General features: G+C 35.5%; 1 protein-coding gene across 5 annotated transcripts in view; it reads left to right on the top strand.

Annotated features, from left to right (window-relative positions):
* DMXL2 (Dmx like 2) overlaps window positions 1–17,868 on the top strand; it is a 151,693-nt gene that overhangs the window by 39,327 nt on the left and 94,498 nt on the right. The window contains exon 1 of one of the 5 annotated variants that reach the window (XM_045059305.1): window positions 7,993–8,110. The exons of the other annotated variants lie outside the window; for them this stretch is intronic. Coding sequence (XP_044915240.1) covers window positions 8,069–8,110 — 42 coding nt within the window. The 5' untranslated portion in view covers window positions 7,993–8,068. Of the gene's footprint in view, window positions 1–7,992; window positions 8,111–17,868 lie in introns of those variants that run through there. 5 annotated transcript variants of the gene reach the window in all.

The raw sequence follows: 17,868 nt of genomic DNA on the forward strand, positions 1-17,868 counted from the left end.
AGATACGTAGATGCCATAAGTTAAAAGTTGCACACTAAAATGGTAAGGCATGAGAGCATACAGGGTGTATCAAAAATATCTTTATATCTTAGAATTCTATCAACAGGCTCCTGGGGTTAGAGGACCTCAAAGAACCTGTGCCCTAAAATCTGGACATTTTGTGTTTTTGTTTTCCACATTTATGTCTAAAATCTATGTGGAATCATTTTTAGATACGATTTAAGGAAGAGGTTGATTTTTTTCTATATTGTTACCCAGTTGTCCAGCACACTATTGAAAAGCCTCTTCTTTCTACATTGCTCTGTAATACCACTTTTGTCGTAGATTTCAATGTCCATATTTGTGTGGGTCTGTGTCTGGGTTATTTTCTCTAGTCCATTGGTCTTTTGTTGCACCAGTGTCACTTGTCTTAATTGCTATAGCTTTTGAATTATTTTGATATCTGGTAGAACAAGTCCTCCTATCTTGTTCTTCTTCTTAAAGATGGTCTTATGTTTTCTTGGTCCTTTGTATGTTCAAATTAGTGTTTGGGTAAATACCCAATAGTGAAATTACTGGATCATATGATACTTCTGTTTTTAAGTTTTTGAGGCACCTCCATACTGTTTTCCACAGTGGCTCCATCAGTTTACATTCCCACCACCAGTGCACGAGGCTTCCTTTTTTCCCACATCCTTGCCAAGGCCCTTGGTATTTTCATGTAAATTTTAGGATGAGCCTGAAAAATTTTAAAAAACAAAAAAACTTCTTTTGATTTCGATTGGTATTGCATTGACTCTATAGGTCAGTTTGGGGAGAATTGATATCTTTACAATTGAGTGTCCATCATGAATGCAACATATCCCTTCATTTATTTTAGAATTTTTAATTTTTCTTAGTATTCTTTTATATTTTATGTAGAGGCCCTAAACATTTATTAGATTCATTCCTAAATATTTGATATTTTTTGATATTGCTATAAATGGCATCATAATATAAATTTAATTTTATAATTGTGAATGGTAGATAGAAATGAAATTAATTTTTTATATTGGTTTTAAACCTAGCAAATATTACTGATAAAGTCACTGATTCTATTAAATCCTCTGTAGATCTTTTGTTTTTCTCTGTACATAATTATCTGTGAATATTGAGAGTTTTATTTCATCCTTTCTAAATCTCAAATGTTTTGTATCTTTTCCTTTTTTTTACTACAGTATGTGGGACCTCTAGTATAATGTTGAATAAAATTAGTGAGAGTAGATATCTTTTTCTTACTCCCAATTTCAAGAGGATACCTTTCACTGTGTTACCTTTGATTATGATGTTTACTGTAGGTGTTCTTTCTCGGCTAAAGGACATTTCCTTATTTATAGTTTGTTAGAATTTTTTTTTTTTTTAAATCACAAATGATGTTGAATCTTGGGAAATATTTTCCCTGAATCTATTGAGATTATAATTTTTTTCTTTTTACTATTTTTTTTAAAAAAATGGTTTTAATGTTTATTTTTGAGAGAGAGAGAGAGAGAGAGAGAGAGAGAGAGAGAGAGAACAAGTGGGGGAGGGGCAGAGAAAGAGGAAGACGCAGAATCTGAAGCAGGCTCTGGGCTGTCAGCACAGAGCCTGATGCGGGGCTCAAACCCACAAACTGTGAGATCATGACCTGATGCTCAACTTACTGAGCCACCAGGCGCCCCATCTTTTTTTACTCTTTTAATAAGATAAATAGGTGGGCTTATTTTCAAGTATTAAATAAGCCTTGTGTTTCTAGAATAACCCTAAATTGATTGTAATGTATTATTCTTGCTGGATTTGGTTTGCTAATATTTTCTTCAAGATTTATGAGATCTATCTGTGTGTTAGAGTAAGATCACGTTGGTATATGTTATGGACTGAACATGGCCCCCCAACCCCCATTCATATGTTAAACCCTACCCCCCAATGTGATGGGATTTGGCTATGAGGTTTTTGAAAGGTACTTACTGTTAGATGAGGTGTGATGAGCATATCACCCTCATATAGGAATAGTGAGTACTTTTATAAGAAGAGACACCAGAGAGCTTGTTCTCCTTCTGTGACATGAATACATAGCAAGAAAGTAGTTGTCTGCAAGCCAGAAAGAGAGGTCCACCAACTTGATCATTCTGGCAGCCACATCTCAGCCTCCAGCCCTCAGAACTGTGAGAAAATACATTTGTTTAAGCCACTCAGTCTATGGTATTTTGTTATGTCAGTCCAAGCTCACCAATACAGCATAGCATGCCAGACATGCTATAATCTTGCCCATTCTGAAACAAGTAAACAACAGTACCAAAACTTTCTCTTGACCTTCTCTCAGCTTTTGCCACATTTCTTTGTCCCCCTTACAACACCTTCAGAGAGTTGCTTATAGTTGCTGTCTCCAAGTTTTTCTCTTCATTCTCTCTTCTGAAAGAGTCATTAGTGAATTCCTGTTACCAAATCCTGTGGTTAGTGCTTACTTACCCTAATGGCATGAATTAACACAGTTGGTTACTTCCTCACCCTTGAACACTTTCTTCAGTTTACTTTCAGGACACCATACACTCTCTTGATTTGCTTTTTAACTCTCTGACTGCCCCTCATTAGTTTGTTGGGATCACCTTTTCTTCCCTACTTTAAAATTTTGAAGTACCCTACTTTAAAATTTCTTAGACCTCTCCTCTGACCATACTCACTCCCTTGGTGATCTCATCTTATCTCATGGCTTTAAGTGCATTTAGATTTGTATCTTTTGCCTATAACTCTCCCCTGAGCTCCAGGCTAATTGTATGTGCATGTATGTGTGTATGTATGTGCACACACTACACACATGTATACACACACTGTACACACATGTACACACACACACACTACACACATACATAAAACTAAATTTTTTAAGTTTTAAAAAAAATACATCAGATGATATACATGCCAAAATACATGTTTTAAGGAAAACCTAAGTGGATACAATAGTGCCATTAATTGTATTTGAAAGAGGGTAATAGGAAAACATGCTTCAAATGCAGCATAGCATGCACAACACTACCCAAGCTGATGTCAGGGCAGTGACTATCTGGGAATATTATAAAGCTGCTTTTCAGTGTAAATCTAGAGTAGCTCTCTGATCACACTGAGTTTGTCCTCCATTAAATCATCATGATGGCTTCATCTACAACAGATATGTTAAATCAAAGGAAAGACTAGCCTTACTAATCATTTGTGAGTATATTGTATTTGTGAGTATATTGTAACCCTAAGAAATAGAGTAACAAAAAGAACAAATCTGTGGGTATGGCCATTTTTTCATGGTCAAGTTTTAGGAGTAGTGGAATGCTAGTTTTTAAAGATGAAAGCTTTAAAGGTGACTGTCTAGTTTTAGAGATCAAAGGCAAAAATTATATTCTTTTTTTTTTAAAGTAGGCTTCATGCCCAGTGCAGAGCCCAATATGGGGCCTGAACTCATGACCCTGAGATCAAGACCTGAGCTGAGATTAAGAGTTAGACACAACCAATGGAGCCACCTAGGCGCCCCTATTCTTTTTCAAATTATTTTTCCAGTGATTCTGATGTTTTCCTTTTATTAACCTTGTTTTTCAGACATTATGGAAAACTCTTCTTGCATCTCTACATTCTACACAGAAATTAAATATTAGTTTTTTTTTCATTTGTAGGTGATTGAATTGGCTTGTCAAGTTTTTCAGTGTTTGTTGTTGTTTTTTATTTTAGAGTGTGTGTGTGTGTGTGTGTGTGTGTGTGTGTGTGTGTGAGAATGGGGGAGAGGGGCAGAGGGAGAGAAAAAGAGAATCCCAAGCAAGCTCCACACTCAGCCCAGAGCCCGATGAGGAACTCAATCCCATGACCCTGAGATCATGACCTGAGCCAAAATCAAGAATCAGATGCCCCATGATGTACTTTTTTTTTTTTTTAGAGTTTATTTATTTATTTTGAGAGAGAACAGGGGACTGGCAGAGAGAGGGAGACAGAGAGAGAGAGAGAGAGAGAGAAAGAGAGAAAGAGGGAATCTCAAGCAGGCTCTGCACTGCAGGGCTCAAACTCACCGCGAGATCGCTACCTGAGCCAAAGTTGGATGGTTAACCAACTGAGCCACCCAGGCACTCCAGTGCTCTGTTTAAATATCACTTTTTTTCAGGAAACCTCCCAGACCAGGTCAAGTCTCTCAAGTATATACTCTCACAGTATACTTTTAATTTGTAGCACTTATAATTTTATTAAAACAATAATTTGTATCTGTTGTTTTTTTTTAAAGAAGTCTCCATGCCTAGTGTGAGGCTTGAACTCAACAACCCTGAGATCAAGACCTGAGCTGAGCTGAGATCAAGAGTCTGACTCTTAATTGACTGAGCCATCCAAGCGCCCCAACAATAATTTGTATCTTTATTTACTGTTGTCTTCCCTTCTGGAGTATAAGCTCTGTACAACTAGCAATTATATTTTGTTGTCTCCTATCTCTTCCTTCCCTTCTCCTAACTATATCCCCATCAGTTTATTTATTTTTTTATTATTTTTTTTTATTCCCATCAGTTTATACAGTGCCCACATTGAGTAAGGATTTATTGTTTGAGTGAATCAAGTGACCATTTTGTAGTATATAAGCAGTTAATAGCATATCATTATCCATTTATATGTTACAGACTAATTTTGTTTTTAAGGCTGAAACAGTCTGAAAGCTGTTGAATTTTCTCAGAGTAAAATTTAGCTCTTTAGCAGATCTGTATCTGGACATGATCACATGAAATATAAGTCTTATAAAATATATTAAAATGCGTGTAATTGGATTCAATTAAGAATAGTATATTAATGTAAATTACAAGATGTCTATCTTTTCTAAGTCTACCTTCTACCCTCTAGGTCCATCTGTGTTGTTGCAGATATCAAGATTTCATTCTTTTTTATGGCTGAGTAGTATTTCTGTCTGTGTGTGTGTACACACCGTATCTTCTTTATCCATTCATCTTTTGATGGACATTTAGGTTGCTTCTATATCTTGGTGATTGTAAATAATGCTGCAGTAAATACAGCATTGCATATATCTTTCAAATTAGTGCTTTTGTTTTCTTTGGTTAAATGCCCATCAGTGAAATTACTGGATTATATGGTAATTCTATATTTAATATTTTGAGGAACATCCGTAATGTTTTCCAAAGTGGCTGCACCAATTTGCATTTCCACCAAAAGTGCATGAGGGTTCCTTTTTCTGCACATCCTCACCAACACTTGTTATTTCTTGTGTTTTTGATTTTAGCCATTCTGACAAGTGTGAAGTGATATTGTGGTTTTGACATGCATTTCGTGATGACTAGTGTTAAGCATTTTTTTCATGTGTCTGTTGGCCATCTGTATGTCTTCTTTGCAAAAATGTCTATACATGTCCTCTGCCCATTTTTTAAATTGGATTATTTGTGTGGTTTGTGTGTGTGTGTGTGTGTGTGTGTGTGTGTGTGTGTTGTATAAGTTCTTTATACGTTTTGGATATTAAACCCTTACCAGATAAATCATTTGCATATATCATTCAGTAGGTTGCCTTTTTGTTTTGTTGATGGTTTTCTTCACTGTATAAAATCTTTTTATTTTGGTATAGCCCCAATAGTTTCATTTAGCTTTTGTTTCCCTTGCTTCAGGAGACAAATCAAGAAAATGTTTCAATGGCTTATGTCAAAGAAATTACTGCCTGTTTTCTTCTAGGAGTTTTACAGTTTCAGGTCTCACATTTAGGTCTTTAATCCATTTTGAGTTTATTTTTGTATATGGTGCAAGAAAGTGGTCCAGTTTCATTCTTTTGCATGTAGTTGTCCAGCTTTTCTAGCCCTGTTTGTTGAAGAGATGGTCTTCTTTCCATTGTATATTTTTGCCACTTTTGTCATAGATTAATTGACCATATAATCATGGATTTATTTCTGGGCTCTCTATTCTGTTCCATTGATCTATGTGTCTCTTTTTGTGACAGTACCATACTGTTTTGATTACTACAACTTTGTAATATATCTTGAATTCTGGGATTGTGATACTTCCACCTTTCTCATTTGTTTTCAAGATTGCTCTGGCTATTTGGAGTCTTTGTGGTTCCATACAAATTTGAGAATTATTTGTTCTTGTTCTATGAAAATGTTGGTAATATTTTGATAGGGATTGTATTGAATCCGTAGATTGCTTTGGATACTATGGACATTTTAACAACATTAATTCTTCCAGCCCATGAGCATGGAATATCTTTCCATTTGTTTGTGTCACCTTCAAATTTTTATAATTTTTAGAGTACAGGTATTTCACCTCCGTGGTTAAGTTTAATTTTATTCTTTTTGGTACAGTTGTAAATGGGATTGTTTTCTTAATTTCTCTTTCTGCTACCTCATTATTAGTGTATGGAAATGGAACAGGATTCTGTGTATTCATTTTGCATACTGTGATTTTACTGAATCCATTCATCAGTTCTAGTAGTTTTTGGTAGAATCTTTAGGGTTTTCTGTAGACAGTATCATATCATCTGCAAATGGTGAAAATTTCATTTATTTCTTACCAATTTGGATACCTTTTATTTCTTTTTCTTTTATTGCTTTGGCTAGGACTTACAGTATTATGTTGAATAAAAGTGAGAGTGGATATTCTTGTCTTGTTCTCTTAGAGGAAGGTCTCTCAGTTTTTCAACATTGAGTATGATGTTAGCTGTGAGTTTTTTCATAGGTAGTCTTTATTTTGTTGAGGTATGTTCCCTCTAAGCCTACTTTGTTGAGGGGTTTCATCATGATTGCATGTTGTACTCTGTCAAATGTTTTTTGTACGTCTATTGAGATTCTATGGTTTTTATCCTTTTTCTTGTTAATGTGATGTATCATGTTGATTGATTTGTGAATACTGAACCACCCTTGCATCCCTGGAATACATCTCACTTGGTTGGGGTGAATGAGTTTTTAAAAGGATTCTTGGGGGCGCCTGGGTGGCGCAGTCGGTTAAACGTCCGACTTCAGCCAGGTCACGATCTTGCGGTCCGTGAGTTCGAGCCCCGCGTTGGGCTCTGGGCTGATGGCTCAGAGCCTGGAGCCTGTTTCCGATTCTGTGTCTCCCTCTCTCTCTGCCCCTCCCCCGTTCATGCTCTGTCTCTCTCTGTCCCAAAAATAAACGTTGAAAAAATAAATAAATAAAAGGATTCTTGGATTCGGTTTGGTAATATTTTGTTCAGGATTTTTGCATCTACATTCATCAGAGATATTGGCCTGTAGTTTTCTTTGTGGTGTCTTTATCTGGTTTTGGTTTCAGGGTAATGTTGGCTTCATAGAATGAATTTTCCTTCCTCTTTTATTTTTTGGAATAGTCCTTCATGTAATCTTAATGTTTCTGATTGTCTCTCTTTGCTTACTCATTGTGTTATGTTTGCCTCAGCTGTGTGTCACAACTTTGAGACTATTTTAGTATATATGATCTTTTGACGAGAGGGTCATGTGGTACATTAAAAACTATTAATGACCCATGTAAGATGATCAGTATTCATTGTTTGAACATCTACTGAATTTGAACTCTCATCTCTAATGAATCCAAAAGATTCCTTTGTACTTCAGACACAACTAATAAGACTAAAAAAGCACATCCTCTCAAATGGGACATCTAGATTTTATGCTTCTCAAAGGTGGTTCTGTGCATGTTCCATAATACTTAGTATCTTTTTCTTTGAATTTTTATTACAATAGCCTTAGCAGTTGATTATCATTTTTCCCCAAGTATTAGTCATGTTTTCTTTGCATTAAATTCTCCTAATTCTCCTAAGAGATAAGCATTCTGTAATTCTAATGGAAAGATAAGAATGCCTTACTGGTAAGGATCCTTTAGAGGTTAATAAAATGTGTCGTGGGTTTAAAAAGCTTATTTCCTCACATTTTTGAGAAGATACTACATCTATTTAAGATCTTCATGAAAAAAGAACAGAAACTAACTTTGTAATGTTGGCATTTCCCTCCCCCCCCACCCCCCATCTGTTCTGCTTCTGTTAATAAAGCCGAGTTTGTCTGACTTGATGAAACAGATGGTAACTGTGTGATCTACCACTAGAAGGCATTTTCCACCGCCTCTGCTACATATGACAGGGTTTCAGTTCAGGTGTTGTGGGACTCAAAATCAGGTACCTTGAGGATTTTTAATGTTTTTAGTATTTCAGTTCATTGAGTACTTTCTATTTTGGGGGGGCTTAATAGTAATTTAACTTTTTATCTGAACTTTAAAGTCTTACTTGTTAAAGAGCTGTTTTTTTCCCCCCACAATGTGTACCTGGTCAAATCTTCAGTTAAAGAATTGTTTGCTTTGCTTGATATGTATTTATTTAAATTTTTTAGGTTTATAAAGTTTATATTTGAACACTTTCTATAAGAGTAGGTTATTTTGTAAAATTTGAAAGTGGTTTAAAATACTATTTTCTTTGGAAACTTTTTTTTTTTAATAGAGGATTAATGCTTTTGAGTAAAATACTGGGCTTTTTAAGGGCTTGGATTAGAATTTTTGATGAGGGTGATTTTGGCAGGAAGGAAAGCAGTAGGCTACAGAATGTTTCCAGAAGGTTTTCTTCCTCTTGAAATCACTTCCCTGTTCTTAGATTCAATGTTTTGGTTATTTAAGGATTGGCTTCTTGACCTTTTTTCCTTCTTTAAAATGGAATTATCTTTACTTTTCAAATGTGATAATGTATTGTAAAAAACATGCAGAGAAAATGAAAATCCTCTGCCAAATAGTCCTACCTTAAATAAAAAAGTTCACTGTTTTCTATTCAGTATATATTCTTTCAGACTTTTTGTTTCTTTGTAAGCCACATGGAAGTATGTGTGCATATACACACACACTCAAATTAGGTCATATTCTTTAAATTGTCTTTTTCACTTAACGTATAAGATTGCTGTGTCAATCACAGCAATTCTTTTTAAAGGTGACATAATTTCCCATTATATTAATGAATATGTGTTTTAACTTAACCAGATAACTATTAATGAACATTAAATAGTTCTGTTTTTTCTATTGCTATTAAATATGAGCATCCTTGTACATAAATCTTGTCCTGTTGTTTCCTTTTTACAATTAACTTTACTGAAATATAGTTAAGATAAAATGTATATTTTATGTGTACAGTTCAGTGCGTCTTGACAGATTTATGTACTTTGTCAAGATTGCTTTTGCTATTCAAGGTCTTTCGTAGTTCCATATATATTTTAGGATTTATTGTTCTAGTTCTGTGAAAAATACTGTTGGTATTTTGATAAGGATTGCATTGAATCTATAGATTGCTTTGAGTAGTGTAGACATTTTTACAATATTAATTCTTCCAGTCTATGAATACAGTGTTATCTTTCCATTTGTTTATATCTTCTTTGATTTCTTTCATCAGGGTCTTCTAGTTTTCAGTGTATAGTTCTTTCACCTCTTTGGTTAAATATATTCCTAGGTATTTTATTATTTTTGATTCAATAGTAAATGGGATTGTTTTCTTAATTTCTTTTTTACTATTTTGTTATTAGTGTATAGAAATGCATCAGATTTCTCTATATTGATTTTGTATCCTCCAACTTTTTGGAATTCATTTAGTAGGTATGATAGTTTTTTGGTGGAATTTTTAGGGTTTTTTATATGTAGTATGTCATTTGCAAATACTAACAGTTATACTTCAAAATGCCTTTTCTTTCCTTTCTCTTGTCTGATTACTATGGCTAGGACTTCCAGTACTGTGGTGAATGATAATGGTGAGAGTGGACATTTTTGTTTTGTTTCTGATCTTAGGAGAAAGGTTTTAGCTTTTTACCATTGAGTTTGATGTTAGCTGTGGGTTTGTTATATATGGCTTTTATAATGTTGAGGTATGTTCACTCTATGCTACTTTGTTTAGTTTTTATCAAGAATGGATGTTTGTCAGATGTTTTCTCTGCATCAGTTAAGATGATCTTAGGAACTTTATCCTTCATTTTTTTAATGTAATATGTCATGCTGATTGATTTGCATAAATTTAACCATCCTTGCATCCTGGAATAAATCCTACTTAATTGTGGTGAATTTTAATTTTTTATAAATTTTAATTTATTTTTGAATTGGTTTGCTAAGATTTTGTTGAGGATTTTTGCATCTACATTCATAAGGATTATGATGTAACCTATAATTTTTTTTTCCAGAATTGTAGAACTATTTTATTTTTGTTTTTATTTTTATTTTTATGTTTATTTTCCTTCCCTTCCCTTCCCTTCCCTTCCCTTCCCTTCCCTTCCCTTCCCTCCCCTCCCCTTCCCTTCCCTTCCCTTTCGTGTGTGTGTGTGTGTGTGTGTGTGTGTGTGTGTGTGTGTGTGTGTGTCTGTCTTTGTGTCTGGTTGTGGTATCAGGGTAATGCTGGCCTCGTAGAATGAATTTAGAAGGATTTCTCCCTCTTCTATTTTTTGGAATACTTTAGAAGGATAGGTATTAACTCTTCTTTAAATATTTGGTAGAATTCACTTGTGAAGCCATCAGGTACTGGACTTTTGTTTATTGGCAGTTTTTGATTACCAGTTCAACTTGATTGCTAGTAATTGGTCTGTTCAGATTTTCTATTTCTTTATGATTCAGTTTTGGGAGATTGATGTTTGTAGGAATTTATCCATTTTTTTCTAAGTTCAGTTTGTTGGCATATAGTTTTCTTTGTCGTAATCTGTAATTTTTATGTATTTCTGTGGTATTGGTTGTAATTTCTCTTTCATTTCTGATTTTATGTCCTCTGTGTTTTTTCTTTATTAGTCTGGCTAAAGGCTTATTAAATTTATCTTTTCAAAGCACTAGCTCTTAGTCACATTGATCTTTTCTATTCATTTTTAGTCTCTATTTCATTTATTTATACTCTAATTTTTATTATTTCCTTTCTTCTACTCATTTTGGGCTTTGTCCTTTTTCTAGTTTCTTTAGCTGTGAGGTTAGATTGTTTGAGATTTGTTTGTTTGTTTCTTGAGGTACACTTGTATCTCTCTAAACTGCCCTCTTAGAACTACTTTTGTTGCATTCCACAGATTTTGGACCATTGTTTTTCATTTTCATTTGTCTCCATGTTTTTGTTATTTCTTCTTTGATTTTTTCATTGACTCATTGGTTGTTTAGTAGCATCTTGTTTTGCAAACTTCATGTATTTGTTTTTTTCTTTCAGTTTTTTTTTTCATTATAATTGATTTCTAGTTCATACGTTGTAGTTAAAAAAGATGTTGATATGATTGCAGTCTTCTCAAATTTATTTAATGACTTATTTGGCCTAATGTGACCTATCCTGGAGAATGTTCTGTGTGTACTTGAAAAGAATGTATTCTGCTGTTTTGGGGTGGAATGTTCTGTTAAGTCCATCTGGTCTAATGTGTTGTTCAAAGACACTGTTTCCTTATTGATTTTCTTCCTGGATGACCTATCCATTAATGCAAGTGGGGTATTGGGATATTTAAGTTCTGTACTATTTTTGTGTTACTATAAATTCCTCCATTTATGTCTGTTAATATTTGCCTTATATCTTTAGGTGCTCCTGTATTGGGTGCATAGATATTTACAACTGTTATAGCCTCTTGTTAGAGTGATCTCTTTATTATTATGTAAAGCCCTTTTTTGTCTTTTTACAGTTTTTGTTTTTAAGTCTGTGTTATCTGATATGAGTGCTACCTCAGCTTTTTTTTTTTCTCCTCCATTTGCATCGAATATCTTTCATAATCCCTTCACTTTGTCTGTATTGTCTTTAGGTCTGAAATGAGTCTTGTAGGCAGCATATAGATGAGTATTGTTTTCTTGTTTTTAAAATTTTAATTTATTTTTAAAATTCAAGTATAACGTACAGTATAATATTAGTTTTTGTGTGTACAATATAATGATTTAATAATTCTGTACATTACTCTGTGCTCATCACAGTAACTGTACTCTTAATTCCCATCACCTACTTTACCCATCCACCCCTCCCACCTCCCCTCTGGAAACCACCAGTTCTCTATATTTAAGAGTCTGGTTTTTCGTTTTTTTCCTTTGTACATTTATTTTGTTTCTTAAATTCCACATATGACATCAGCTGTACTGAATAAAAAGCTTTTGCACAGTGAAGGAAATCATCAATCATCAACAAAACAAAACACAATCTACTAAATGGGAGAAGATATTTGCAAATTATATATTTGATAAAAGGTTAGTATATGAAATATATAAAAAACTAGTACAACTCCACACCAACCCCTCCCCCCCAAATAATACAATTAAAAATGGGCAGAGGACCTGAAGAGACATTTTTCTTTTTTTTTTTTTTTTTTAACGTTTATTCATTTTTGAGACAGAGAGAGACAGAGCATGAATGGGAGAGGGTCAGAGAGACAGGGAGACACAGAATCCAAAACAGGCTCCAGGATCTGAGCTGTCAGCACAGAGCCCGGCCCGGGGTTTAGACTCACAGACCGAGAGATCATGACCTGAGCCGTAGTCAGACGCTCAACCGACTGAGCCACCCAGGTGGCCCTGAATAGACATTTTTCTAAAGAAAACATACAGATGGCCAACAGACAAATGAAAAGTGCTCAACATCACTAGTCATCAGGATGTGCAAATCAAAACCACAATGAGATCACCTCACAATTGTCAGAATGGCTTAAATAAAAAACACAAGAAATAACAAATGTTGGCGAGGATGTGGAGAGAAAAGAACCTTGTGCACTGTTAATGGGAATGCAAGCTAGTACAGCCACTGTGGAAAAGAGTATGGACATTTCTCAGAAATTAAAAGTAGAATTACTGTAGGATCCAGTAATTCCATTGATGGGTACTTACCCAAAGAAAACAAAACACTAATTTAAAAAGATATATGTATTCCTGTGTTTATTATAGCATTATTTACAGTTTAAGTAATTATTGATAGGTATGTACTTCTTGCCATTTTGTTCATTGTATTCTAGTTTCTTTATAGTTCATCTCTGTTTCTTTTTTGCTCTCTCCCCTGTGGTTTTATGGTTTTCTTTAGTGTTAAATTTGGGATTCTTTCTTTATTTTTAGTGTATCTATTGTGCATCTTTGGTTTGTTGTTGCCATGGAGTTATATATAATACTCTATATAAGTCTGTATTGAGTTAATGTTTGTTTAAGTTCAAACACATTATAAAAGCACTACAGGGGCGCCTGGGTGGCTCAGTCGGTTAAGCGTCCGACCTCGTCTCAGGTCATGATCTCGTGGTTTGTGCGTTCGAGCCATGCGTCGGGCTCTGTGCTGACAGCTCAGAGCCTGGACCCTGCTTCAGATTTTGTGTCTCCGTCTCTCTCTGCCCCTTCCCCACTTGTGCTCTCGCTATCAAAAATAAATAAAAAATGTAAAAAAAAAAATGAAAAAGCACTACATTTTTACTCAAGTTTTATGCATATTATATCATATTTTACATCTCTTAATTTTGTATATACCTTGACCAACTTTTGTATGTATAATTGATTTCACTACTTTTGTGTTTTAATCTTCCACCAGCTTTGAAAGTGATTGATTTACTATCTTGACTATATGTTTATTTTTGCTAGTAAAAGTTTTTTCTTTTATAGTTTTCTTCTAGTTATGGCCTTTTCTTTCTACTTAAAAGAGTTCCCTTAATATTTCTTACAAGGCTGGTTCAGAGGTGATGAACTCTTTTTTAATTAACTTTTATTTGTCTGGGAAACTCTTTATCTTTCCTTTAGTTCTGAATAATCACCTTGCCTGGTAGAGTATTCTTGGTTGTAGTATTCTTCATTGTAGAGTGTTCTTAGTTTTTCTTCTTTTCAGCGCTTTGAATATATCCTGCCGTTCTCTATTGGCCTGCAAAAGTTTCTGCTGAAATAAGCAGCTGATAACCTTATGGAGTTTCTCTTGTATGTAACCATTTTCTTTGGCTGCTTTTATGATTCTCTCTTTATCTTTAATTTTTGCCATTTTCATTGTTGTGTGTCTTGGTGTGGACCTCCTTGGGTTCATCTTGTTTGGGGCTTTCTTTGCTTCCTGGGTCTGGATATCTGTTTTCCTTCCCCACATTAGGGAGGTTTTTAGGTAATATTTCTTCAAATAAGTTTTCTATTCTCTTCTCTCTCTTCTTCTTCTAGGATCCTTATCATGTGAATGTTACTATGCTTGATGATATCACAGAGATCCCTTAACCTAGCTTCATTTTTTATGACTTTTTTCCTTTATGCTGTTCAGCTTGGATGCTTTCCCTTATTGTATCTTCCAACTAGCTGATTCGTTCTTTATCCTCTAATCTGCTGTTGAGTCTCTCTAATGTATTTTTCTTTTCAGTTATTGTGTTTTTCACCTCTGATTGGTTATTTTTTATACTTTCTATCTCTTTGTTGAAGTTCTCAATGACTTCATTCACTCTTCTCTCAGTTTCTGGTGAGCATCTTTGTGAGCATTACTTTGAACTCTTAATTGGGCGTATTGCTTGTCTCTGTTTTGTTTAGCTCTTTTGCTGCGTAATTTTGTCTTATTCTTTCATTTGGGACGTATTCTTCTGTCTTCTTATTTTCTCTAATTCTCTTGTGTTTGTTTCTTTGTATTAGGTAGGTCAGCTGTATCTCTTGGTCTTGATAGTGGTGGCCTTGTATATAGAACGGGTCCTGTGGTACTTTGCAGTGCAGTCCCCTCTGATCACTAGAACCAGGTGCCCTGGGGTTTCCAGGGGCTTCCCGGTGTGGGCTGTGTGTACCCTCCTTTGTGGTTGAGCTATGACCTGTGTGGCTGTGCTAGGGGGTGTACTCATCCTGGGTGTATGCATTGAGCTAGGTGTGGTGGGCTGGGTGCTGCTTTGGAAGTGTGCCTGCTAGGGCTGGCTGGTTGGTTGGGGCAGGTTGTAGGAGTACTCTAGGCAGAGCATGCTGGCAGATGGAGTGTCAGGACTGGCTCTGGAAAGCTTCTGGCTATCTAGGATAGGGGAAAGCAAGAAAAAATGGTGCTGGCCAGCACTTTTGTTGACAGAGAATGCTCCTGCAAATCCCTGCCTCTCTGGCACACATTCTAAAATTAGTGTATCTTCTTCACATATATCTTAGGCTGTTTTCAATCTGCTTCTTTTATGCTGTGTCTTGAGCTGAGTTATTTGGCACACTGGCTCTGTAAGGGCAGAAACCCACTTTTCTATAGCCTCTGGCTATCTTGGAGTTAAGCCCAGCTGATTTTTAAAGCCATATATTATGGGGACTCAATTTCTCAGTGCAGGTCTCCAGGGCTGGGGGTGTCTAGTGTGGGGTCTGATCTCCTTGCTCCTCCTATTTGTGGGTAGCCAGGCCAAGGGTTTGGTTCCCCGTCAAGTCTCTGCCCTTCCTACCCTTTTCAGTTTGATCATCTCTATGGTTAGCTGTGGAAGATGTGTTCTGCCAGTCTTCACGTTGTTTTCAGAGTGAATTGCAGTGCCTATTGTTGACCTTGTTGTTTCTGTTAAAGGAGGTAAAGGTCAGGATCCTTGTACTCTACTATCTTTCCTACTTTACATAGCTTTATAGTAAGTTTTGAAATTGGGTAGTGTAAGTCCTCTAACTTTATTTTTCTTTAAAAATATTTTTGGTGAGCCTCTTCCGATTCTGTGTGTCTCTCTCTCTCTCTCTCTCTCTCTCTCTCTCTCTCTCTCTCTCTCTCTCTTTCTCTGCCCCTCCCCCTGCTCACACTCTCAAATATAAATAAACATTATATTTTTGGTGGTATTATTTCTTTGATGTCATACAAATTTTAGAAGGCAGTCAGTTTCTACCAATAAGCCTGCTGTGATTTTGGTTATGTTCACATTGTATCTTTATGGATCAGTTTGGGAAGAATTGGATCAGTAACATTTGTTTTCCAGATCCATGAAGATGGTATGTTTCACTTTTTATTTAGGTCTTCTTTGTCTTAGCAGTATTTTGTAAAGTTTTTAGCATACATGTCTTATACATAATTTAAGTTTATCTTCCTAATGTAAAAGGCATTTAAACAAATTATATTTCCATTGATTGCTAACATGTAGAAAGAAAATTGCTGTTTGACTTTTGATCTTTAGTCTTAAGACCTTGATATCAGGTCTAAGTCTTTTCTTTCTTTCTTTCTTTCTTTTTTTTTTTTTTGTAGATTCCTTAGGGTTTTGTGAAAAAAGACCATTTCACTTCTTCCTTTCTAATCTGTATGTTTTTTTTCTATTTTTCTGTGAATATTTTCTATTTTTATGCTATTTCTATTTATTTTTTCCCTTGCTCAACTTATTGAGAGTATAGGACCAACTTCTAGGAAAAGCATTCAGTCTTTCCCCATTATACATGTCATCAATTGTAGGTTTACTGTAGATGTACTTAATTAGGTTGAGGATATTCCCTTCTGTTCCTTCTATTCCTAGTTTGCAGAACAGCTTTTATTTCCCTCATGAATTAATGTTTACTTTTGTCAGTTTCTTTTTCTGTATATATTAAGATAATTATAGGAGTTGTGTTTTCTTTTTTTAAGATGGTAAAGTACAGTGATTGATTTTTTTAAAATATTTTTTTAATGTTTATTTTTTTTTGACAGAGAGAGTGAGATCGAGTGCAAGCCGGGGAGGGACAGAGAGGGAGGGAGGCACAGAATCCCAAGCAGATTCCAGGCTCTGAGCTGTCAGCACAGAGCCTGATGTGGGGCTTGAACCCACGAACTGTGAGATCATGACCTGAACTGAAGTCAGATGCTCATCTGACTGAGCCACCCAGGCACCCCAGAGATTGATTTTTAAATGTTAAATTCACTTTGCTCAGATAAACTCCACTTGATAATGACTTTTTTTTTTAATATATTGCTGGATTGGGCTTGCTATATTCATGAAAGATAGTTCCTTAAAGTTGTCTTATGTCTTTGGTTTTGGTATCTGGGTAATAATACTGGTTTTATACAGTGAGACCTTTTTCTCAATTTTATGCAACAATTTATATAGAACTGGTGCTATATCTTCTCTAAATTTGGTAAAATTCATCAATGGGCCTAGAGTTTTGGTTGTAGTTTTAGGGTTTTTCTTTTGTTTCTGTTTTTGTTTTGGTGAAAGTTTCCAAATTTTTTTTCCAATATATGAAATTTATTGTCAAATTGGTTTCCATACAACACCCAGTGCTCATCCCAAAAGGTGCCCTCCTCAATACCCATCACCCACCCTCCCCTCCCTCCCCCCCCATCAACCCTCAGTTTGTTCTCAGTTTTTTTTTTTTTTTTTTTTAAACGTTTATTTACTTTTCTGGGACAGAGAGAGACAGAGCATGAACGCGGGAGGGGCAGAGAGAGAGGGAGACACAGAATCAGAAACAGGCTCCAGGCTCTGAGCCATCAGCCCAGAGCCCGACGCGGGGCTCGAACTCACGGACCGCGAGATCGTGACCTGGTTGAAGTCGGACACTTAACCGACTGCGCCACCCAGGCGCCCCTGTTCTCAGTTTTTAAGAGTCTCTTATGCTTTGGCTGTCTCCCACTCTAACCTCTTTTTTTTTTTTTTTTTTCCTTCCCCTCCTCCATGGGTTTCTGTTAAGTTTCTCAGGATCCACATAAGAGTGAAACCATATGGTATCTGTCTTTCTCTGTATGGCTTATTTCACTTAGCATCACATTCTCCAGTTCCATCCACATTGCTACAAAGGGCCATATTTCGTTCTTTCTCATTGCCATGTAGTACTCCATTGTGTATATAAACCACAATTTCTTTATCCATTCATCAGTTGATGGACATTTAGGCTCTTTCCATAATTTGGCTATTGTTGAGAGTGCTGCTATAAACATTGGGGTACAAGTGCCCCTATGCATCAGTACTCCTCTATCCCTTGGGGAAATTCCTAGCAGTGCTATTGCTGGGTCATAGGGTAGGTCTATTTTTAATTTTCTGATGAACCTCCACACTGCTTTCCAGAGTAACAATGAAACAACAGAAAGACAAATAA

This window comes from Felis catus, chromosome B3 (assembly GCF_018350175.1).
Source record: "Felis catus isolate Fca126 chromosome B3, F.catus_Fca126_mat1.0, whole genome shotgun sequence".
Taxonomy (NCBI): Eukaryota; Metazoa; Chordata; class Mammalia; order Carnivora; family Felidae; genus Felis; species Felis catus.